The sequence below is a fragment of the Malania oleifera genome, chromosome 10 (genome assembly GCF_029873635.1).
Source record: "Malania oleifera isolate guangnan ecotype guangnan chromosome 10, ASM2987363v1, whole genome shotgun sequence".
Taxonomy (NCBI): Eukaryota; Viridiplantae; Streptophyta; class Magnoliopsida; order Santalales; family Ximeniaceae; genus Malania; species Malania oleifera.
In genome coordinates, this window is record NC_080426.1 from 224,190 (window position 1) to 249,753 (window position 25,564).

A 25,564-nucleotide genomic window follows, 5' to 3' on the forward strand; every position below is an offset into this window, starting at 1 on the left:
TTTATTTAATATTAATTTTATTAGTAAATATTTTTCCTTCTATTATATTTCCAACTAGTTTCCCCTTGGTATCTCCTTTCTCCTTCTTTCCCCTTCCTCACTTCTAATTTGTCCATGACTGCGAAACCTTGATGTTGCCCCTGCATCATTTGGTATTAGAGTCCAATACTGATCTCTTGTAGTAACCCAATCAAAATATATATATATAATAAATAAATAAATGAAGAAATATCTTCGAGGAGATATTTATTTTGATAACTTTAAGGCTAAGTTAGGTTTTTCTTTGTAAACTCCCATTCTCTCTCTCTCTCTCTCTCTCTCTAAGATTTCCGAGCCATGTGTTGCCGGAATCGATGATCTGACATTGCTACGTGGATCAGGGAAGGAATCTCTACAGGTTCTACGGATCAGAATTTCATTTAAGAGATTTACGAGTTTTTCCCGAAAATCGAGGTAAGGGTCGGTTTTTGCTTTTGGTCTGGTAGATCTATAGTATACGAGATTATACTGAAGTGTTGTTCTTTGAGTATTAGGTTTCAGGGTTTTCGTGCCGTTGTTTTGAACTGTTTACGTTCAGGGTTCGGAGAGCTAGGGCTTGAGTTCCGGGTTGTTTCGAACTCCGATTCACACGCAAGTAAGGGGGTTATGTTAATATAATGATTTATACAATATGAACCGATTGAAATGTTGAAATAACTTTTAGATATTGAGTTACGGCAGTTTTAGTGTTTCCGGGCCTCAGTTCAATAAACTAGCTTTATTTTCAAAACCAACCGGTCAAATTCAAATGTTATATTTTTAGAATATTGTACTTGTCATTCTGGACCTTTTCACCAGTTGGAAATGTTGTTTTCGTTGTTTAAAACTCGTATTGTGATATTAACTGTTTATATTTACTTACGTGTTGTTTTCGAATGTGGAAAACTGTGTGGTAGGTGTTGATGTTGTAAAATACTAGAACGGTTGTGAAAATGAAGGAAGTTTATTTGACGGCTATGGGCTGGATTTCATGTAATGATGTGTTTTGTGAAATGAATTCAAAAAAGTGTTTAAATTGCTTATATTGTACGATATGCTTTAGGAACCCTGGGGATTGATAGTGTAGGCACAGATCCGTTACCAGTGAGGGCACCATACTTTTGATCTATATGAACCCGGGCTGTATTGAGACAGTAGGGGCGGTCAACCCCGATTGTGGGGATTTATACATGGTTTAGAGTTTGTGGGCGTGTCCTATCCTGCATATCTGTACATTTATGTAATTGTTGTTATATACTGTGGGGTTTTTCATATGATGAAAATGGGCTACGTATTTTACAATTATGGAAACGATGATTATATATGTTTATGTTTTTGTTAAACACCCTATCATACAAACTGTATTTTCAGGTCCTTATCAAGGTTGAGATTAGCAAGGACTGGGGCAGGGTAGCGATCTGTTTTTGAGAGAGCGTCTCCATGAGCTCGATTTTGTAGGTTATGTTATAGGTTTTTAGAACTTGTAAAATGTTGTAAGACTTGAGGATGCGTCAAGTATCATACAGTATTGTATATGGATGTTGGAATAGATGTATGTATCTATTAGACAGTTAGAACTCTGGTAATAGTTTGATCGATGTTTATGTTTTCTGCTGCGTATATATATCTATTGAGAAGTATATCAGGTACTCAGGCGTCACTACAATAACACCCGGGCCGTAAGTTGGGACTGGGGCGTTATAGGCAAGGTCTTAAATTTGGATTTCAACTCAAATTTCAAAGCTCCAAAAGTACGGAAAATTCGACGGAAATTTCAATTTCGATGTCTATTTTGATTTCGATTTGAAAGAATAACGGAAGCTAGTAGTACAGCGTGGAATTCTCTGTGAAACTTTAGAAATGGTTAACAAACATAAAAATATAAGTTTTAAGACTAATATATTACAAATTAAATACATCTATGTTTTGTAGGAGGTGGAAAAGTTGTAAAATAGTATGTGTATCAAACATGTTTGTAAATCATATTCAGTTAATGCAAATGAAATTCATAAATCATTTAAATATTATTTATTATACAAATATTGATAATTTAGACATGAATGGTTAAATAAAATATTACTATAAGTTCATTTTTTTATATAATTTCAAAAGCACTTGTGATAACCTTTTGTTTCAATAAAATAAATAAAATAAATTAAAATAGAAATTTCACTTCACTCTCAAGGTTTCAATAAATTTTGACAAATTTCACTAAAATTTCGAGGTTTAGATAAATTTCGGATGATTCGTTGAGATTTTGACGGAAATTATGCAAGACGGAAATCGACTGCCATTTCGATTTCAAGGGTGACGGAAATCGAAAATTTCGACGAAAATTTCGACAATTTCGTGGAAATTTAAGACCATGGTTACAGGTGGTATCAGAGCCTAGGTTTGCTAGGTTCTGCAAACTTGGACGGTCAGTGAGTAAATTACCAGAGTATTGGCTTTAATGAGATAGAGTTAGAGAGTTAGTGGGGTTTTAGTATGGAGGCTCAGAGGCGAGAGTTCCTGCGACAGTCTTCTGTGCTTTTCTGGGAATGTCGATTTTAGGAAAACCATGGTAAATCTATCAATAGTTTCGTTTCTAGGTTGAGAGACTTGACTCGGATGTCGAGATGAGAGGTTTGACGGTTTAGTGTGTATAAGTTGTCGGCGTCTCGAATACGTGTTGTTTAATCTTCTTGTTCCATATTTGCATTTATTGTGTTAAATGTGGAATGATTAAGTTGGCTTTTACCTGTGCACAGGATGGAATCCAAAAGGAAGGGGATTATGGCAGGAGGCGATAATCACCTGGATGCCTCTAGTGAGGATGAGACTGAGGCTCCTGTGTTCCTCCGCGATATAGGGAGGCAGGCCAGGAAGGAACCCAGGAGGGGTTCCAGGGAGCAGGATCAAATGGTTGCAGATAGAGGCTACACGTACCAGCACTTCTCCAAAACGAATCCACCGACATTTTCGGGAGGGCCGAACCCGATTGCGGCGGAGGACTGGTTACAAGACATAGAGGATCTGTTGGAGTTGTTTGAGTGCACAGAGGAATAGAAGGTTAAATACGCCGCCCTCAAGCTGGTGGGGGAGGCTAAGAGATGGTGGCGATTAGTTAGGCTGGTCAAGCAACAGCGCCCAGGGTACGTGTCAACTACCTGGAGTTGCTTCAAGGAGGTGTTCTTCGCACGATACTTCCCCATTGCCACCCGTGAGGCGAAGTCCGAGGAGTTCCTCCACTTGACTTAGAGATCGATGCTGGTGTAGCAGTATGCGGCTAGCTTCGTGGAGTTATCTCAGTTTGCGCCTCACATGGTTTCAGGTGAGCTGAAGAAGGCTCGTATGTTTAAGAGGGGTCTGAAGCAGACTATACGTGAGCAGGTGGCAATGTTGATGGTCCAGGGCTTTTACGAGCTTGTGGATAGAGCCATGGCGGCTAAAGCCAGCATCCAGGAGGGGGAGAGAGAGGCGAATCAGAAGAAGAGGTCTTTTCCCCAGAATTCGTAGTCAGGCTCAGGCAATAGTTATTGGAAGAAGTCCGTTGGTCCTTTGGGCCAACAGCAGCAACAGTTGGGATCGTAGGCTTCCCAGGGGAGTTCGGAGAAGCCAATGTGTCCTAAGTGCCAAAAGCAGCATTGGGGCAAGTCTCGATTCACGGGCTGCTACAGGTGTGGGGAGTCAGGGCATCTGATACGAGACTGTTGGGTGACAATGACTCCCTTTAGCACAGGCTCAGCACCGAGATGGTAACCAGACACCTCGAGGTGGTCACTAGGGAGGCACCGCTTAGGCTAGGGTGTACTCGATGACGCTGGGCGATGCAAAGAACACCGGCAATGTGGTGACAGGTACTATTTACAGCTTATCATATAATGCTGTAGTTCTTTTTTATTTGGGTGCGACCCACTCCTTTATATCTCGAGAATTTTTTAAACGGAGTGGAGTGGAGGCTCAACCGTTAGAGGTCGAGTTAGGTGTGGATATGCTATCAGGGTTAGTGGTGGTATGCAGGAGAGTGGTCAGGGATTACCCGATAGAGATTCAGGGGAGGAGGCTGCCTATCAGTCTAATCGTGTTTGATATGCATGTGTTTGATGTAATCCTAAGGATGGATTGGCTGGCATCTAGTTTTGCAAGCATTGACTGCCGTAGGGAGGAAGTAGTGTTCAGGCCTCCCGGAGAGCAGGAATTTCTATTTGTTGGGTCGTGTGTGCGTTTTGCACCACAGATCCTCTCGGCGATGCAGGCGAGACAGCTGCTTCTAGAGGGTTGTTAAGGATACCTGGCAAGTGTGAAAGAGTCACCTAAGGAGGGATTGAAGTTGGAGGATATCCCGGTGATAAGGGAGTTCTCCGATGTCTTTCCTGAAGACTTGCCAGGGTTGCCCCCAGACAAGGAAGTGGAGTTTGCTATTGAGTTAGCACCGAGGATGGCACCAATCTCCAAGGTGCCTTACAAGATGGCTCCAGCTGAGTTGAAAGAGCTAAAGGAGCAGTTGCAGGAACTTTTGGACAAGGGGTTCATCAGGCCGAGCGTGTCACCCTGGGGTGCGCCTGTGTTGTTTGTGAAAAAGAAGGATGGATCGATGAGGATGTGCATCGACTATCGAGAGATCAATAAGGTGACCGTGAAGAACAGATGTCCATTGCCTCAGATTGACGACTTGTTTGACCAGTTGCAGGGCACTCAGGTCTTTTCGAAGATCGATCTACGATCCGGGTATCACCAATTGAAGGTGAAAGCAGAGGATGTATCGAAAACTGCTTTCTGAACCCGGTATGGCCATTATGAGTTTTTGGTTATGTCATTTGGTTTGACGAATGCACGTGCAGCATTCATGGACTTGATGAACAGGGTGTTCCACAAGTACCTGGATAAATTTGTGGTGGTGTTCATCGATGACATCTTGGTGTATTCGAAGAGTCTAACAGAGCATGATGCTCATCTTAGAGTAGTCCTTAAGGTACTTAGAGAGAAGGAACTATTCGCTAAATTCAAGAAATGCGAATTCCAACTTGAGCAGGTTGCATTTCTAGGGCACGTGGTGTCCAAGGAGGGGATTTCAATCGACCCAGGTAAAGTTGAGGCGGTAGTTGACTGGGCGAGACCAAGGAACGTGCATAAGTTTTGTAGTTTCTTGGGTCTAGCTAGGTATTATCGCCGGTTCGTTGAGGGCTTTTCTAAGCTTTCAGGCCCTTTAACGCAGCTTACCAGGAAGGGTAGCAGGTTTGCGTGGACTGGACACTGCGAGCAAAGGTTCCAAGAGTTGAAGTGGCGCTTGGTCACGACTCCAATGTTGACCATTCCATCAGGGGATTGTGGCTTCGTGATCTACAGTGACACGTCCCTGAAGGGACTAGGTTGTGTTTTGATGCAACAAGGTAAAGTAGTTGCCTACGCTTCTCGTCAGCTCAAGGAGTACAAGAAGAATTACCCTACGCATGATTTGAAGCTGGCAGCAGTTGTGTTTGCTTTAAAGATCTGGCGGCACATGGCAAGAAGTGCGATATCTTTACCGATCATAAGTCTTAAATACTTCTTCACCCAGAAGGAGTTGAATATGAGGTAGTGCAGGTGGCTCGAATTGATCAAAGACTACGACTGTACCATTAGCTATCACCCCGGAAAAGTTAATGTGGTAGCTGATGCGCTGAGTCGGAAGTCAGTGGAGGCGTCGGTTTCAGCAGTTGTGGGGTAGCATCAGATCAGGATGGATCTAAAGAGATTGAGGGTAGAGTTGGTGGACAGGGATCCCAAGGCCTTCGTTGCCGGGTTGGTGGTTCAGCTGACCTTACGAGAACGAATCAAAGCTGCTCAGTTGAACGACGCGGAGTTGGTAAAGAGGGAACCACATTCAAACTTTAATGTCTCTGAGGATGGAGTTCTCAAATGCCACACCAGGCTATGTGTACCAGACGACACAGAGATAAAGAGGATGATTCTGGTGGAGGCTTATCACTCTCTCTATACTATTCATCCAGGGAGCACGAAAATGTATAGAGATTTGCGAGAATCGTTCTGGTGGAGTAATATGAAGAGGGAAGTAGCCGGATTTGTTAGGCAATGCCTCTTATGTCAGCAGGTGAAGGCTGAGCATCAGAGACTAGCAGAACCACTACAGCCACTTGACATTCCCAAGTGGAAGTGGGAACACATCTCGATGGATTTTGTTTCAGGGTTGCCTTCAATGGTGCACGGACAGAATGCTATCTAGGTGGTGGTGGATCGGCTAACGAAGATGGCACACTTCATCCCAATCAGAGTTAGCTATTCTATGAATAAGCTGACAGAGTTGTACGTATAGGAGGTAGTATGGCTCCATGGCGTCCTGGTGTCTATCATTTCAGATCGAGACCCACGTTTCATGTCTCGGTTCTAGAAGGGGTTGTAGGATGCCTTGGGGTCACAGCTCACGTTCAGCACAGCGTTTCACCCGCAAACGGATGGGCAGTCTGAAAAGACGATTCATATTTTAGAGGATATGCTGCGGGCATGCGTGTTGGATTTCGGTAACAGTTGGATCCGGTATCTGCCGCTCGTAAAATTTGCTTATAACAACAGTTACCAAGCCAGTATTGAGATGGCACCATATGAGGCCTTGTATGGTCGTCGGTGCTGATCTCTATTGTACTGGGATGAGGTAAGTGAGCGGCAGATTTTGGGACCGAAGTTGGTTTAGCAGACCTCTGCGAAGGTTGAGCTTATCAGAGAAAGGATTAGATCAGCTCTGAGTCGGTAGAAGAGTTATGCCGACACTTGCCGACGGGACCTAAAATTTGATATCGGAGAGATCGTATTTCTAAGGGTTGCTCCTATGAAAGGAGTGATGAGGTTCGTGAGGAAGGGCAAGTTGAATCCTCGGTACATTGGGTCGTTCGAGATCTTGGAGAGGATAGGTTTAGTTGCTTATCAGGTAGCCTTACCCTCGACCTTATCTAGGGTGCATGATGTGTTTCACGTGTCAGTGCCAAGGAAGTACGTGCCAGATCCGTTGCACGTGATCAGTTACAAGTCCTTAGAGATCAGTGAAGCGCTAGCTTATGGTGAGGTATCGGTTCAGATTTTGGATCAGAAGGTACAGAAGCTGCGTACCAAGGAGATACCATTGGTAAAGGTGCTATGGCGTAACCATGCGGTTGAGGAGGCTTCTTGGGAATTAGAGGCCGAGATATGTCAGAAGTATCCTGAACTATTCATAGATGTTCCGAGTTAGACAGGTAATGTAGATATGTGAGTGTATCCCTTTTTGCTTACGATAAGGGTATGTGGATTGTCTCTGGGAGAGTTTGTATGTGCAATGTGAGCTTCCAAGACTATTGTATGTGACCACGGTATTCCTCTGCCATAAGTGAGGGTAGGTAATAAATTTGGGATGAGACTACTATGAGGGTGGCTGCTGGCTCTTCCTAGAGATAGAGCAGTTAGAGTTCAGACGATGTGATAGGAACAATTAGCAAATTTCGAGGACAAAATTTTTATAAAGAGGGGAAATTGTTGTAACCCAATCAAAAAAATAAAATAAATATATGTATATGTATAAAATAAATAAATAAAGAGATATTTTGGAGAAGATATTTTGAAAGGAGATATTTATATATAAATATCTTGGAGGAGATATTTATTTTGATTACTTAAAGGATAAGTTAGGTTTTTCTTTATAAACTCTCATTCTCTCTCTCTCTAAGATTTTTGGGCTGTGTGTTGCCGGAATCGACGATCTGACGTCGCTACGTGGATCAGGGAAGGAATCTCTATAGGTTCTATGGATCAGAATTTCATTTCGGAGATTTTTGAGTTTTTCCTGAAAACGAGGTAAGGTTCGGTTTTTGCTTTTGATCCGGTAGATCTGTAGTATACGAGATTATACTGAAGTGTTGTTCTTCGAGTATTAGGTTTCGGGGTTCGAAAAGCTAGGGCTTGAGTTTCGGGTCGTTTCGGACTCCGATTCACACGCAAGTAAGGGGGTTATGTTAATACAATGATTTATACAATATGAATCGGTTGAAATGTTGAAATAACTTTTAGATATCGAGTTATGACGGTTTTAGGGTTTCCAGGCCTCGGTTTGGTAAATTAGCTTTATTTTCAAAACCAACCGGTCAAATTCAAATGTTATATTTTTAGAATATTGTACTTGTCATTCTGGACCTTTTCACTAGTTGGAAATTCAAATGTTATATTTTACTTTCGGGTTGTTTTTGAATGTGGAAAACTGTGTGGCAGGTGTTGATGTTGTGAAATACTGGAACTGTTGTGAAAATGCAGGAAGTTTATTTGATGGCTATGGGCTGGATTTCACGTAATGATGTGTTTTGTGAAATGATTTCAAAAGAGTGTTTAAATTGCTTAAATTGCACGATATGCTTGTAGGCACGAATCTGTTGCCAGTGAGGGCACCATACCTTTGATCTATATGAACCCAGGCTGTATTGAGACAGTAGGGGCGGTCTTAGTGTGAGTTTGCCTCTTGATCGTGTACCCAAGCTGTCTTGAGACGGTAGGGGCGATCAACCCCGATTGTGGGGATTTATACATGGTATAGAGTTTAAGGGTGTATCCCATCCTGCATTTATGTAATTGTTGTTATATACTATGGGGCTGTTCATATGATGAAAATGGGCTACGTATTTTACAATTATAGAAACGATGATTATATATGTTTATATTTTTGTTAAACACTTAAAGCATGCTGGCCACACACTATTATTAGCTTAATCATCCCTTACTGAGAGGTGTCTCACCCTATCATGCAAACTGTCTGTTCAAGTCCTTATCAAGGTTGAGATTAGCAAGGACTGGGGCAGGGTAGCGATCTGTTTTTAAGTGAGCGTCTCCACGAGCTCGATTTTGTAGGTTATGTTATAGGTTTTCAAAACTTGTAAAATGTTGTTAGACTTGAGGATGCGTGGAGTATCATATAGTATTGTATATGGATGTTGGAATAGCTATATGTATCTATTAGGCAGTTAGAACTCTAGTAATAGTTTGATGGATGCTTATGTTTTCTGCTACATATATATATCTGTTGAGAAGTATATCAGGTACACAGACGTCACTATAGAAACACCTGGGCCGTAAGTTGGGACCGGGGCGTTACATCTCTGTTCTACCATTTTTGTCCCCCATTTTCCTCTCTCTCTTCTTTTTTGCTTTTTTCCTCGTCTTCTTCTTTGTTCTTATTCCATTCTTCCCCCATTGTTCGGCAAATTCTTTGTCCCTTTGCTTTTTCTTCTTCTTCTTCTTCTTCTTCCTCTTCTACTTCTTCTTTTACTCTATGTTTCTCTTCCATCATTCTCTCTGCGATTCTTGTCTGCCCTCAAATTTCAATTAAAAAAAAACAAAAACGAAAAGCGGTTCTGCAGTTTTTGGACAATCTATGAAATTCCATCCGTGTCCCCAGTTTTAACAAACCAACTCTTCCAGTCATTTTCTTGCAACACCACCCATCCCATTGAAAACATAACCCCCCGCAACTCTCACCCTCAAGTTTTCATCATTGTCCGACCATCAAAGGAACCCCTGCGTGCATGCCAAACATCTCCGACTATCAACTCTTCAAAAACCCTAACCTCCTGTGCTTTTTTCATTATACCACCAACACCATTGAACTCCTCATCCCCTAATCTTCCCTCAACCAAAGTTTTATCGCCAGTGACCCACGCATTGACAACCTGCGAGTGGGACTCTGCCTAAGTCATCTCCTTGTTCCAATTTTGCGAGAATTTGCTCCAGCCATGATATTTTGGATTTTATCCATGATATGTTGACCTGCAAAGAGATATTTTGTTGTGGACACAATATATTGCAAGAAAGCATAATAATTTTGGCGCGAAACCCTGAGATTGCCACTACCAGCATAAAAAATCAGGTTTTATTGGTGCAATTTGAGAGTTTTGAAGATAAAACTGTTTCATTCATAATGATGCTCAAGATCTAAGGTGAATTGAAGATGTTTCTTGAAAATAGGGAATCAAGTTTATGGATTTGCATGATTAGTTTGAGAATTGTGGGCAAGTGTGTTAAGAACTTTTTGTGATATATAGTTGCAGTGTATGTAAATCCAGCAATATTGTGACAATTTATTGAACAAAGGAATGCCATTTATTCTACCTTGGGCACAATTTCAAGCATTTCCGCACATTTCTCAAGTTTGGAGGAAATGTATGCAAATTCATCATTGATGGAAGATGTCCTATGGACGTGGTTTCTAGAAATGGATTCACTCGTAAGCCACTTCATTTGTAACCTCACCCCACTGCCTTGTGAGATATCTCGGATTGACAATATTACCATATATGTTTGTGAAAGATGTTTAGCTCCTATCCAAATGGGTGGCTATTTCGATAATGTTTGGTGTGGCATCGTACCCATGAACATTAGCCATGTACTACTTGGTTCTCCTTGGTTGGATGATTTGGGTGCAACTTGAGGACATGGGAACACATGTCTTCCACTACAATGGGAAGAAAATCATTTTGAAGCCTGCTCTACCAACCAATGAAGACAAAGAATCTGGGATTATTGATCATGTAAAAGTTACTCAACTTGAAGACAATGCAAGCAAGGCAATGGAAGTGTTTGAAGACATCCAAAGTCCTTCAAACATTCCTATTGTAGAGTTTGTCATCCCTAATGAGTTCATTGACATTGAGTCTCAAGTCAAGTCTATGGTCTTGCCAATGAAACTTGATTTCTTGCCTCATTCAAGCATTGGATTTCGAAAGACTAAGTTTGCGTCTCCATCTTGATCCTCCAACATTTCCAAATTTGAGGCTGAATTTTTTCTAACTGGTGGAGAGTTGATGTAGGACAAGAAGAAAGACCCTAGGGGCTGGGAAGATCCATGTTGGAGACTACTTGAGAAGAATTGGGTTGATAATTGTTGGGTTTAATTGGTAGTTTATTATGTATTTAGTTTAATTAGTAAAGTACTACGTGTATTTTGGGGGCGTATTTGTAATATTTGTGTAAAGTAGGGGTTTGTTTGTAATTCATGTAGTTTTTAAGGGTATGTGTGTGATTTTGTGTTTAGGCTTTCTTAAATAGTGTGAAAGCCATGATGTAAGCAGTTATTGATGAATTTTAATTGGAATTGAACATGAGTTTTCACCCTGGTATCTCCTCTCTCCCCTTCCTCTCTTCTAATTTCTCCATGGCTGTAGAACCTTGATGTGCCCCTGCATCACTTTTGCCTTGCAAAAGGGCTTATAAAGACGAAAAAGGGAATTAGATCTAGTTAGAAAATCACAAAAAGATTTGCAAGAATAAGCCATGGAAGGATCCAAAGATCAGGCCTAGCTATCCTCCAAAGAAAATTGGCAGTGAATTATTCAGCAAGACTAGCAAAGAGGATAGCTTTACCAACTCCCTATTATTTGAAGACCTATGAAAATGAAAATCCCAAGAAGGTGAAGGACCACCTGGATCAACAACAAAAGAGGAAATGGAACCATATGGCCCTAAGCTCAAGCAAAAAAGGTGAGGAAAAGAGGTGGACAAAACTACATTCCCCAAACCAAGGATCTTTCCAAAAGCGGATATTTATACCCTTTCCACAAGGAATTTAATATGGGGAATGAAAAGGGGATAAATTTGAGACATAAATTTTCATGGACTCTCCGGAAACATCTGAATCTCAAATTAGTATCCCATCCATTCTCATCTAATTCATATGTTTTATAACTTTACGCCAGAAGGGAGAATTTTTTAAATAGAAACTGCCAAATCCATTTAGCTAGAAGAACTGCGTTTCTAGACACCAAATTTCCTATACCCAAGCAACCCTCCCGTTTAGACCTACCCACCACTTCCCAACTTACCAAATGATCCCTAAAGCTTCTACCCACAACCACAAGAAGTCCCCCATTATCTTCTCAATTTTGCTAGCAACCCCAACCAGAATCTTAAAAATAAAAGCAAGTATAAAGGGATACCAAAATGACAAGCCTAGACGAGAGTAATTCTTCCATCAAGAGAAAAAAGAGCACCTTTTCCACCCATATAGTCTCTTAGAAACTCTTTCCGCAACAAGATTCCGAAAGCTGATAGATCTAGGGTTACCCCCCAAGGCAAACCCTAGATTGGAGATTGGCCAATCCAAAACACTACAACCCACCTCCACAGACAACTCTCTAACACTCTCGTCTGGCATATTGATAGCCACAATATCACTCCTCCTCATATTAATCTTAAAATAAAAAAATTTCTCAAAAACATGGAGAAGACCAAAAATATTCAAAAAGGAGGGTCTAAAGTAGATCACATTATGCAAGCAGCCTCTAATCCAATGCCTTCATCTCTCACCAAACCCTTTTCTCACAAAAATCTTATCCAAGAAATTCAATCCACCCTATCATAAGCTTTCTAAAGTTCCAACTTAAAAATGATCCCTTCTTTTTCCTTCTCCAATATACTCAACAACCCCATTGGCAACCAAAATGGCATCCACAATTTTCCTGCCCGCCACAAATGCACTATAAGCCTTGGAGATAGTTCTATCAAACACCACACTCAACCTATTAGCTAACATTTTAGTGACAATTTTGTAAACACTAGAAACTAAGCTAATAGGTCTATAATATGACATCTTGATGGGTTTATTCTTCTTCAGCACCAAATTTATGAAAGTGGAAAGGATGCTCTTGCTTAAAAATCCATTCTCATAAAATTTATTAAAAACCTTAAGCAAGTCATTCTTAACCACCTCCCAGCAATCTTGAAAGAAAGTCATATTAAACCTGTCAAGCCCTAGAGCTTTATCCCTCTCCATCCCAAAAATGGTGACCCTCACTTCCTCATCCTCAAAAGGTCTCTCCAACCATGCTACCTCATGATCAAACAAAGGGTCCCATTCTAAACCTTCAACCATTGGTCTACTATCATCCTCCTCATAATACAAATTAGAATAAGATTCTGTGATCTCAAAAGCAATTTGACTCTAATCAAAGATAGAATCCCCCCTACCCATGTCAAACTCCCTAATCAAATTCTTCCTCATTTTCCCATTAGCTATCCTATGAAAAATCTAGAATTACAACCACCACTTCTGATCCATTTGGGTTTCATCTGCTGCCTCCAACTTCTCATTTCCTTTCAAATCACCTCCTTCAATTCACTCTTCAAAGATAGCCTTTTCATCTCTTCCTCCACTAAGCGAACACCAACTTCTTCCTTCCTATCTAACTGAGCCAACTCTCCTAAAATACTATCCTTTTTAAACCTTAAATCTCCAAACACCTCCCTATTCCATTCTTTCAACCTCTCTTTTAACCTCTTCAATTTTTTCATGATCTAAAGCCTTCCCACCCTGTCCACATTCTAATTTCAAGAATTCCTCACCAAGGTTTGGAAGAAATTAAGATCCAACTACATATTTTCAAACCTGAGAGTGGGACAGGCATCCGTCAAGCTTGCTTGCCACCACTTTAGCTCCTCCCACTGAGCACGTAAAATTAGCATTATCTAGAGCAAGATCTCTCAAGCCACAATCCTTAATAAGCAAATCAAAACTCTGCATAGTAGCAGTAACTCTATCAGCAGTTTATGGGAGATTTTTTTGTGAGTGGAGGGTATTTTATCATTTGAATATTGTTGTCAAACCATTGATAAAGATGAGCCTGCCCTACTGTACGCATGCTTCTTCCCTCTCTATTTTTTTTCTTTTTCCGCTAAGCCTTCTTCCCTCTCTCTTGTACATCCAAAAAATCTCTCCTGTATGTCTCTCTTCCTCTTTTTCTCTAAGGAACACTAATGTGTCAAAATATTTATTTAGCATTGACATCTTACTATTGCATTTCTTTTTTTAAGCTCATTATTAATTGGAGAAACTTTCTTGGCAATTCTTCATCAATGTTTTTCCTTTGAGGCATGATTTTTTTGTTATTTTTCCCATTTATAGACTTAATGCAACTTCACAATTTTTTTTCGCAGGTTTATTTGCAATGACTGAACGGAGATTGGTTCATCATGGTGGGTTTCAAGACAAATGGTTAATGTGCGCAACATGTAGACAGCATACAAAATTTGAAAACATTGCTTATGCTGATGATAGAGAAAATAAGTTATGTAACTCTAATGTACTGCATGCGTCTCAGAGTCATGAGAAATCTGAAGCTTTAGTAACTGTTCAAGGTTCTTACAGTACAAAGGTATGTCTCCTCCATATGACATGATTTATGCATGCATGGCTGTATATGGCATGCATTGCAAAATTTTTAGCATCTCCCCCAAAATGATTTATTATACACTTTTCAATGGAAAATGAGATACCCAAAAAGCCTAACGCTTCATCATCTTGAGGCTTATGCCCTGCCACCTTAGCCAATCCCATTAAGATTAAGGAAAATAATATTGATTAGTAGATTGAAAGTTCATGTGTAGCTTGTTATTGAACTTGGGCCGCATCCAACAATGGGAAGGCGGTAGGCCCCAGTTAATGAATTGGAATGCTGATTTTTTTTATTTTTGAGATTAAAATAAAATGAAAATATTTAAACCTAACTTATCTGATGAGGACCCATCCCAAATTGGATTGAAAATATTTGTTTGGTAGACTGCCAAGAGATGAACATTAATCCGAAGGTTAAGATTTCTTTTCCTGGTTTCAGAGGGCCCTACAAGAAATGGAGATTCAAACTTTGAACTCCTACAATGTAGCAGAGCATGGGTGTGGGTGCAGGTCCACCAAAGCTTATAATAGCTGTAGCTCTTCATTTTTGGGCATTCTTTAATCAGGGCTGCTGAAGTCTTTTTTATTTGTTTGTCCTCAAAGTTAGGCCACAAATAAGAACTTGGAATTTAATGTTTTTTTACACACATCATCTTAGGCAAAATGTTCCACTAATTGCAATTATCTTTTTTATGGTTACACAAGTTTCTCTTGGGAATGGATCTTAAATTTATTCTCATGTTAATTTTTGTGGGGAACTATTTTCAAGATTGAAGCAGTCACAAGAAGAATCCTATGGATTAAGTCTATGGATCCAAAAGCAAAGATTCTTGTTTTCTCCAGTTGGAATGATGTCCTTGACGTGTTGGAACATGCATTGACTACTAACAATATCAGCCATATCCGCATGAAAGGGGGCAGGTAAGCGAGTCTAATAACTTATTTCTGTTCTGATACTAATGCTTGTTATGGATCTGCTTTCTCAAAGCATGAGGATAGTGGCTGCATTATACACACACACACATATAATAGAAAAAAAAAAAGTTATTGAAGTAAGAATATACCCCCAAAAAAAAAAAGGAGCATTAGTAATCCTCCTTATGAGAGAAAAGAATCAAAAAGAAAATATATATATCAATTCAAAACTGCTGACTGATCATGCTGAAGATCTGATAAAGAGAGCCTCCACGAGGTCAGCAATGAGCCTCCCGGGTTCGATTCAGCCCCTGGGCTCCTGGTTTACCCTCCTCGTGGTGATGTGGGGCCGGATCCACGGGGCGTGGGATTAGTCGCTGGCCGGTGCGACGGACCGTAAAACGGACGTCGTTGACGGTAGGCGGATACCCGGGTCGTACCCAAAAAAAAGAGAGCCGTTTAAAACAACCAGCCGCAGAAACCCACAAAGAGGCCATATACTGTGACTTGACTCTAAAAACACCTTAGAGAATAACTCCCAAGTATAAGAGTGTCAACAAGTAGTAATTAAGGAAGTCCCTAAGCCATCTCCACAAGGAACGGTATGGCTGAATTCCAAATTTAACTATTATCTAAAAAATGAAGGAAATTAAACTCTACAACTAACTAACATGTTATTTACAATGGAACGGGGTTTTCTAGACATAGTCCGAAGATGGTTCCTTTTTTTGCTTTTGTATGAGATTGATAAAACATGTATTTAATGGACTAAAGGAAATTATAACAGAGCATCTTTATAAATCCAAGTTAAACGCAGAACATATTTATGTAACAAGTTTAGAATTCATGCGCCGATGCCCTTGTCACCAACATTACTCTTGTTCCTAAATTAGAAGAAATTAAAACATGTGTTGAATGAATAATCATTATCTTTGCTTCATGGTGCTAAATCACATTCAACTACATCATCTAATCTACCTATTTCCAACAATAAATGGCCAAGTATAATGTTCATACTCTAAAGGACATTCTTTCAAACACCTTGTGTGCACCTTGTTATTTAAATAAGTCTTAATCTCCTTGTGTTATAAAACATCCCATAAACACAAATCAAACTTAACAAACTACGCAAAACCAACGCAACAAAAAGAACTCATTCAATGATTCATTCAAACAATAAAGTAAACGATAACGAAATTAAACGAACAAAATAACCCAACATTTAAACATTGAAACAATAAACTAAATGCAAGAGCTTCATTAATCTAATAAACCATTCAACAATAAAGTAACTCAATCCGATAATAACTTAAACAAAACAAGCTCAATCCAACAATAAATCAAAACAAGGTATTGAAATAAACATTATAGTAAAGAAACAAAAGAACAAAAGATAACAGAACGAAAGGAGAGGAGAGAAGAGAGAGAAGTCTAGGGTCGAATGGAGGGACTTCCTCTCTAGGTTCGGCTGCTCCAAACCCTTCACCCTGCAGCTGTTCCAACCTCCTTCAATTGCACTCAAATAAACCTCAAAGTGAAGAAACAAAAGAACAAAAAGCTAGAAGAAAAGAGAGGAGAGAAGGAGAGAAGAGAAGAGAAGGGGAGTCTAAGGCCGAATGGAGGGTTGCATGGCTGCACACGGCTGCTCCCAAACTCTCAGCACGGCTGCTCCCAAACTCTCAGCACGGCTGCTCTCAACTCACGGCCTCCAAACCTCCTTCAACATACGGCTGCCCTAGCTTAAAACCTCCGTTTTTTCTTCCCCTAAGCTGCCCTAGCCGTGTGGGTTCCTCCTTGTATGCACATGGGCCCATGCTCTTGTTTCTCTCATGCACGGCTGCTCCCTTGCAGCCCATACACATGCACACCCCTTGCAACCTTAAAAATCCAAATCCAAACAAGAATTGCCGCTTGGGCCTTCTCCAATGCATGACTCTCTCTAATTTTCATAGCCCATGTATGAATTTAAGGCCCTTCAGGTGTGTCCTCTTTATGCACTTCAATTTCATGGCTTTAAAGTGCTTGGGCCTTCACCTTTTATTCCCGAGAGTACCCTACAATAATTAAACACAAATATTCGTAAATTTACGGGCAAGGATAGGATAGTTTTCTTAATATTATCAATTGAGCTTAGTGTTCAAATAATGTACATAACTAGGCATTTAATTAAATTTTCAATACCTAATTGACGCATTTAAATACCTAGTTATGCAACTCTGACGCTTAATCACACCCTCCAACTAACGTTTTGCTAGTCTCTAGCAATTGATGTGAATGCACTCATACCAGTGGAGTAAAACCATAATTCTAGTATTTTTTAAAATCACATGCCATGAAATATGCTTGTTGAGTTTAAGAACACAGGAAATAGATCAATCTGAGTTAAGTATCAACTGAGAGATTTATATACCATTTAGCCAATCAAGCAAGGTAATTGAGCGTAACAAAGTTCGCGTGCATGGGAATAAGGCTAGAATTCCAAGATTGACTACCAAGAGGCATTAACAATTTCAATCACAAAAGTTAATCTAAGATAACCGCATGGTCTTACTCTAATTCAAAACCATTGTAGTGGCGGCTTTCACGCTATTACACTTTATAAGGTACCTATTTTCTTATTTAGCAAGGACTCTGGTAATAGGTAGCCTTTTTAGTACATAAATGTATAATGGTGGCTTTCACGCTATTACACTTTAGAAGACACCTACTTTCTTATTTTGTTAGGATCCCAGTAATAGATAGCCTTTTCCAATACACAATTGTTTCCCTCTTTTTTATTTCTTTTTTTTTTTTTCTTTTTGCAATTGATCCTTGGCTTGTTTCCCATTTTCATTCGCTCCATACTTTTTTTTTGTTTTTTTTCTAAGCCATTAGGATATGGATCATTAGAGTCCCCCAAATAACTGAAGTGTAAATCAACCAATAACGACTCAGGGTAGTCTTTCTAAGTATTCTGACCTGTGTTGTGTGTTTTGGCAAAAACTTTTAACATCTTTCCCTTGGTTGAAACTAAGTGAAATGGATAAGTTTCCCATTTGATCTAATCTCTAATTTGCACTACATCCTACATGTTTCATGTTCTCAAAAATAAAAATTTTCAGCATGTAAAATTCACTAATAAAGCATTTAGTATGCTTTGAGCTCAATACCAGCACTTCCCCTAAGGTAGACCAAACTATCTAATGCATGCAAACATTACATTAAAGCTCTTTAACATAGCAGCACACAATTGCACATACAAATTCTCTCCCCCCAACTAAAATGTAGTATTGTCCTCAATAATTGAAAAGAAAAGCAAAAGAATGATACTGAGAGAAGTAGAAGAGTTCCTGGGTAGAGAAGTAAGGGACAAAAGAAAAAATTGAAACTAAAAGAAAATGTACCTACAAACAAACTAGAAATAAAACAAAATAAACCAAAATGAAAATAAAGGAAAGTAAAGCATCACGGTATGTTTGGAGGCTCGGAGAAATTTCATCTGATGGGTGTGGGTTTATAGGTTGAAATGGCGGGTCTCCAAATTTGAGTCACCACAACGAGTTTGTTTTGTTACCTACACAGAAATTAGCCTCAAATAAATCAATGCTTTCCAAGGTATCAGACAAAACATGTTCAAATTGACTTTCTTGTTTTAATAAGAAAAGATCTTTATCAAGTATGGATTCCAAGAAATTCACTTCTTGAAGAACCAATCTTTGAGGAAAAGGTGTTGGAACAGTTACCTTCGGTTCTTCAGAAACATCAATATCAAAATTTTTACCTGATTCTTTGAAAGTGGAACTCTCACCATTCTGATTAGCTTCTCTATCTGGTGTACCAACCACCTTACCACTGCGGAGAGTTGTTACGACATTGCAATTCTTGACATTTACTCCAGTAGGGGATGAAGGTTCCATGGCTGCAACCTGCACTTGAGAATTTGGCTGGGCTTGAGTTGGGAATTTACCTTTCTCTAATGCACTCAAGGTTGTGTTTAGCATAGTCAAATTGCTCCTTATATCGTTGATGGCTTGAGAATTTTGAGTGTTGATTATATTTTGGCTTACCATAAATTGCTAAAAGGTGGCAGGCATCTGAGCAACTGTATCATCCAGTGATTTCTTAGGAGGTTTAAAAGGCTGCCGATGTTAAGCCACGGGGTATTGCTGAAAAGTTCCCTAAGGACGTGCAGCTGACTGGCTTGATTGTACTGGAACATTTCTCCATGAGAAATTAGGATTATTTCGCCATGCTGGAGTGTAAGTATTCAATATTGGTGGATCCTGAGGTCGACTCACCCAGCTTACATTCTGAGGTTCCTCTGTACTATTCTCTTGATACATCGGCAAAACAGGACATTCCTTGTTTTATGACTTGTATCAGCATACAGAGCACAAGCTTCCTGAGCTTTACTCACTGCCTTCTCCTTTTCCATCTCCATAGCATCCAATCTTCTGGTGATTGCAGCCAAACGTGCCTGAACATCAACGTCATCCTTCGATTCACATTGCCCTCCACCAGGTATTGCTCTCAATGGTTGAGCTGCAGTTGGTTTTTTGTCAATCCTGATAGTCCATTGCTGAGCATTTTCAACTAAATAGTCAAGAAAACCCAGTGCCTCATCAGGCTCCTTATTGAAAAAATCCCCTGTACACATTATATGGACGAATTGCTTTGATTTAGGGGTCAAAGCAATGTAGACATAATTGAGCAATCGCCATGATTCAAACCCACGATGAGGACACATGTCAACTAGCTCTTTAAATCTTTCCCAGCTTGCATGAAATGTCTTATCTGCTCTTTGCATAAATTGACTGATTTGTTCCTGCAAAGATTGAGTTCACTATAAGGAAAAAAATTTATGCAAAAATTCTTTTTGCATGTCAGACCAGCTAGCAATAAAATTTAGCCTAAGAGAATTAAACCATGTCTTAGTCTTGTCTTTCAATGAAAAAGGAAACAGACACAATCTAATTGTCTCATTAGTAACAACCCTATTCATGAATGTAGTACATGCAAGTTCAAAATCAATTAAGTGCTGATATGGATTGTCAGACTCCATCCCATGAAACTAAGGTATCATAGATATCATTTCATGCTTAATATTAAAATTTTGTGCATTCTCAGGCAATATGATGCAAGAGGGTTGTATGGTTCGTGTGGGCTGCAGATAATCCTTAATTGTCCTAGGAACTTGTTCAGCTATGTTATCACCAATAAAAGGATTTTCTAGATCAGTCTCAAAATCAAAATTAAAGATACAATCTAATTCAACACTTGAAAAACTACTACTAGGGTTGTGATGCACACGATACAATCTATTTGTCTCGTCCCTAGCCCACGACATCAAACATGAGTGCCACAATTATAAAATGCTTCAAAACAACTAAGGTAGGACAAAATGCAAGAAAGAGGAAAAAACAAGAAACTAAGAACACTAATGATGCAAATAAGCAATACAAAATCTAAACAAAGAAAACTAAAGAAAGGAATAACAAAAAAAATAGATAATAGGGCAATTTAGAACTAAGCAAACCATTCCCCGGCAACGGCACCAAAAACTTGACTTGACTCTAAGAAAACCTTAGAAAATAACTCCCAAGTATAAGAGTGTCAGCAAGTAGTAATTAAGGAAGTCCCTAAGTCATCCCCACAGGGAACAGTATGGTTGAATTCTAAATTTAACTATTATCCAAAAAATGAAGGAAATTAAACTCTACAACTAACTAACTTGTTATTTACAATGGAACGGGGTTTTCGGTCATAGTCCGAAGATGGTTCTTTTTTTGGCTTTTGTATGAGATTGATAAAACATGTATTTAATGGACTAAAGGAAATTAAAACGCATAACAAGTTTAGAATTCATGCGCTGATGCCCTTGTCACCAACATTACTCTTGTCCCTAAATTAGAAGAAATTGAGGACATGTGTTGAATGAATAATGATTATCTTTGCTTCAAGAAGCTAAACCACATTCAACTACGTCATCTAATCCACTTATTTCCAACAATACATGGTCAAGTATAATGTTCATGCTCTAAAGGACATTCTTTCAAACACCTTGTGTGCACCTTCTTATTTAACTAAGTCTTAATCTCCTTGTATTGTAAAACATCTCATAAACACAAACCAAACTTAACAACTACACAAAACCAACGTAACAAAAATAACTCATTCAATGATTCATTCAAACAATAAAGTAAACGATAACGAAATTAAATGAACAAAATAACCCAACATTTAAACATTCAAACAATAAACTAAAGACAAGAGCTTCATTAATCTAATAAACCATTCAACAATAAAGTAACTCAATCGGATAATAACTTAAACAAAACAAGCTCAATCCAACAATAAATCAAAACAAGGTATTGAAATAAACATTATAGTAAAGAAACAAAAGAACAAAAGATAACAGAACGAAAGGAGAGGAGAGAAGAGAGAGAATTCTAGGGCCGAATGGAGGGACTTCCTCTCTAGGTTCGGCTGCTCCAAACCCTTCACCCTGCAGCTGTTCCAACCTCCTTCAATTCCACTCAAATAAACCTCAAAGTGAAGAAACAAAAGAACAAAAAGCTAGAAGAAAAGAGAGGAGAGAAGGAGAGAAGAGAAGAGAAGAGAAGGGGAGTCTAAGGCCGAATGGAGGGTTGCATGGCTGCACACGGCTGCTCCCAAACTCTCAGCACGGCTGCTCTCAACTCACGGCCTCCAAACCTCCTTCAACATACGGCTGCCCTAGCTGAAAACCTCCGTTTTTTCTTCCCCTAAGCTGCCTTAGCCGTGTGGGTTCCTCATTGTATGCGCATGGGCCTTCTTTGCATGGCCTATGCTCTTGTTTCTCTCATGTACGACTGCTCCCTTGCAGCCCACACACATATGCACGCCCCTTGCAACCTTTAAAATCCAAATCCACACAAGAATAGCCGCTTGGGCCTTCTCCAATGCATGACTCTCTCTAATTTTCATAGCCCATGCATGAATTTAAGGCCCTTCAGGTGTGTCCTCCTTACGCACTTCAATTTCATGGCTTTAAAGTGCTTGGGCCTTCACCTTTTAATTCCCGAGAGTACCCTACAATAATTAAACACAAATATTCGTAAATTTACGGGCAAGGATAGGATAGTTATCTTAATATTATCAATTGAGCTCAATGTTAAAATAATGTACATAACTAGGCATTTAATTAAATTTGCAATACCTAATTAATGTATTTAAACACCTAATTATGCAACTTTGATGCTTAATCATACTGAATCCTACCCTGCAGCGTAGAGCAAGACATTTCTTCCCTGTCAAGGTACAAGCTCTCCACATAACAGCAAACATGCCACACCTCCACAAAGCTGAACCATCTCTACTACAAAAACCTTAAAAAGAGAGATAATGAATCCCTTCTCAACATCCTTTCTCCTAGGGATAGATATTAAATCCTAAACCCTCATCCAGCTTAGACTTAGAACTACACACAATTTTTGTTTTTGTTCTTCTGCAACGAAGAAATAGATCTTGAAATAACATTTGTTTACATGCTAATCAGTTTTCATTTGTTCTCGAAAAAATCGAAAACCAGCTATGGTTTTCAATTGTTTTCACAACCTATTTGCAAAATACTATAAGATGCAAAATTAAATTTTGTAAATTAAATTATTCATTTTATTCATAATTTTTAATTAAAATTAAAAAAAAAATGAGTATATGAATTTAAAATATAATTTAAAATATGAATAAAATTTTTAAAAAATTGAAAAATAATATTAAGTCATTTAAATAAATAAAAAACATCTTTACTGTATTCAATTTTCATGCACAATAAAATTGTTACTATAGCACAAAAAAAAGTCATTTTAAAATATAATGGTTCAGTAAAATAATTATAATAATTTATTTTTATTATAGTATTTTTAATTTTTTTTTATATTTTTAAAATTTCAGTCATATTTCTTAATTATTATTTGATTCTAGAGAAAAATGAGCATTTGTTCATTCAGGTTCTTAATTTGTATCAGTTTTATAAATATTTATCATTGTTGGTTTTTGATTCTTAATTTTTGTTTCCAATCTTCAGTTTTCATTAGTGATCTTCATTTTCATATTTTTTGATAGTGATACCAAATGTTCCCTCTTATTCCCAACCTCAGACCAAAGGAAATCTCTAATAATTTTATCAAGTTTACTAGTTATCCCCTCCAAAATCATAAAAATAGACAAATAACAAAGAGGGGGGAATAGCAAGACAAGCTTGAACCAGAATAATGCAACCCCCTACGAGAAGTAACACACTTTTGCAGTCATCCAAATGGTTAGGCACAGTGATGTAGGTCAAGGAGCGAGTATTTGGATGGATGACTTTGACCCAATTTGGAGGCCTATGTCAAAGAATAGGGTCAAAGGTTTATTGAGTTCTAAACCCAAATGTGCTTAGTTGGTTAGTTTTTTAATCATGTGTGTTTAGTTTGCTGGTATTAGGATTATGTATGTTGGGGGGCTTGTCTGTAATATTTGTGTTTTTAAAGGATATGTTTGTAGTTTCATATAATTTTAGGGCTATATGTGGAATTTCATGTGTTGGAGGTTTTTTTTTATAAATAGTGTGTGAAAGCCATGTTGCAGGTGGTGGTTAAACACTTGAATTTGAAGTGAACGTGATATTTCTCCCTTGTATCTCCTCTCTCCTCTCTTCCCCCTTCATTCTTCTCTTGAATTTCTTCTAATGCCTCCTCATGGCTGCAGATCCTTGATGCTGCTCTGCATCATTTGGTATCAAACCCCAACCATGATCTCCATTCTTTGATTTCAATTCCCCTATCTTCTCCTTTCGCTCTTCTTCTTCCCCCTCTTCTCCTTTTCTTCCTTCTCTGCTCTGTTCTGTAACTTCTCTCTCCCTTCCACTTCTGCTTCTTCTTCATCCTCTTCTTTTCCTCTTCCTTTTCCTTTATGTTCAATCATGGTTCTAAAAAAATTTTAGTAGTTGGATTATTAGGAATACTGATTTAGGTAATTTCTGAATTTCAGTTTTTGTGGTTCATATTGGCTGATAAATATGGTACTGTTATTATAGGAAATCACATATTGCCATCAGCCACTTCAGAGGACAGAAAAACTGTGCAGGAGCTAGCAGCATGCATGCCTCCTTGCAGGCAGAATCAAAATTTTTTCAAGTGTTACTGCTTTTGATCCATCATGGAGCGAATGGTCTCAATCTTTTGGAGGCGCAGCATGTTGTTCTTGTAGAACCACTTCTCAATCCTGCGGCAGAAGCGCAAGCAATCAGCAGGGTGCACAGAATTGGGCAGCAGAAGAAAACACTCATTCATCGTTTTGTAGTATGTTTGTTCTTTTCCCTTGAGGTTATTGGACTATGTACAAATATTATCAAGCACAACACATCAAACTTCTCCTAAATGAAATGCTTAAAACCGGCCTAGTTTGGATCAAGAATTTTGTCCAAGGGGAGAAAAGGGATTTAAGAAGGAATGCATTTCCCATTATATTTTCTCTCCACATCAAGTAGACATTTAAAATGAAAACTGGTCCTGATATGATTAAAAAATAAGAAAAATTAAATAATAATTATGTGCAAAATTAAAATTTTATTTGTTCATCTGTTATATTTTTATATTCCCCCTCAATTCCCTTATAGCCTAAATATGGAAAAAAATTTAAATTATTTTATCTTTTTTACTTTCCTTTTTCTCATATTTTCCAAATTCCAAACAAGGCCTGAAGGAATTGTAGTGGAAATTAAACATCGTCATCCCAGAGTTGGGGAACTCTTCACTATAATCATGTTACAGATGCATACAGAATGGAGCCATTATTATTTTTGCTCTTCTACAATAGTTACCTTACACATAATCATCTACCTACTACCTCATGCTTGAATTCCAATTGTTCACAACGATCTCACCCTTTCATGTGTCAGGTGAAGAATACAGTGGAAGAGAGCATCTACAAAATGAACAGAAGCAGGAACAGCAATTCGTTCATAAGTGGAAACACAAAGAACCAAGATCAGCCCATTTTGACATTAAAAGATGTGGAATCCCTATTCACAGTGGTACCATCCATTTTTCCAAAAAGCAATGAAGAATCCACTGAAAGCTTGAGGCATTTGCCGCCTTCTGTTGCTGCTGCTGTGGCTGCTGAAAGAAGACTGAAGAAGTGCGCAGCATGATATTATATATTCGTTATTCCCAAAACATATACTTTTGATAATTCAGTTATTTAAATTAGCATGAACAATAAGAGTACGAGTACAAGAAGGCCAGACCTTGTGCATGCTAGATCCAATCCTAACAGGCACACATCTAACACAACATTTTAATACAAATTGATTCTTTGTAGTACTACAAATCAGAGTTTGTTCAGGGGTCAGGGGTGGCTAGTAGGATTGAGAGAATCATAAGAGATTTTCTTTGGTCTGGGATGGGGGGTCCCAGGGACCATTTGTCGAGGTGGGAGGTAGTTTGTAGGTCTCAATGGGAGGGCAGCTTG

At 38.8% G+C, this 25,564-nt stretch overlaps 1 protein-coding gene across 4 annotated transcripts in view; it reads left to right on the top strand.

Annotated features, from left to right (window-relative positions):
- The window catches only part of LOC131166357 (uncharacterized), a 168,453-nt gene extending 143,030 nt beyond the window's left edge, over window positions 1-25,423 (top strand). For all 4 annotated transcript variants that reach the window (XM_058124829.1, XM_058124830.1, XM_058124832.1 and 1 more), the window contains 4 exons: window positions 13,939-14,156; window positions 14,946-15,097; window positions 24,129-24,393; window positions 24,993-25,423. In XM_058124829.1, coding sequence (XP_057980812.1) covers window positions 13,939-14,156; window positions 14,946-15,097; window positions 24,129-24,393; window positions 24,993-25,244 — 887 coding nt within the window. In that variant the 3' untranslated portion in view covers window positions 25,245-25,423. The remainder of the gene's footprint in view (window positions 1-13,938; window positions 14,157-14,945; window positions 15,098-24,128; window positions 24,394-24,992) is intronic.
- The last annotated feature ends 141 nt before the right edge of the window (window positions 25,424-25,564 follow it).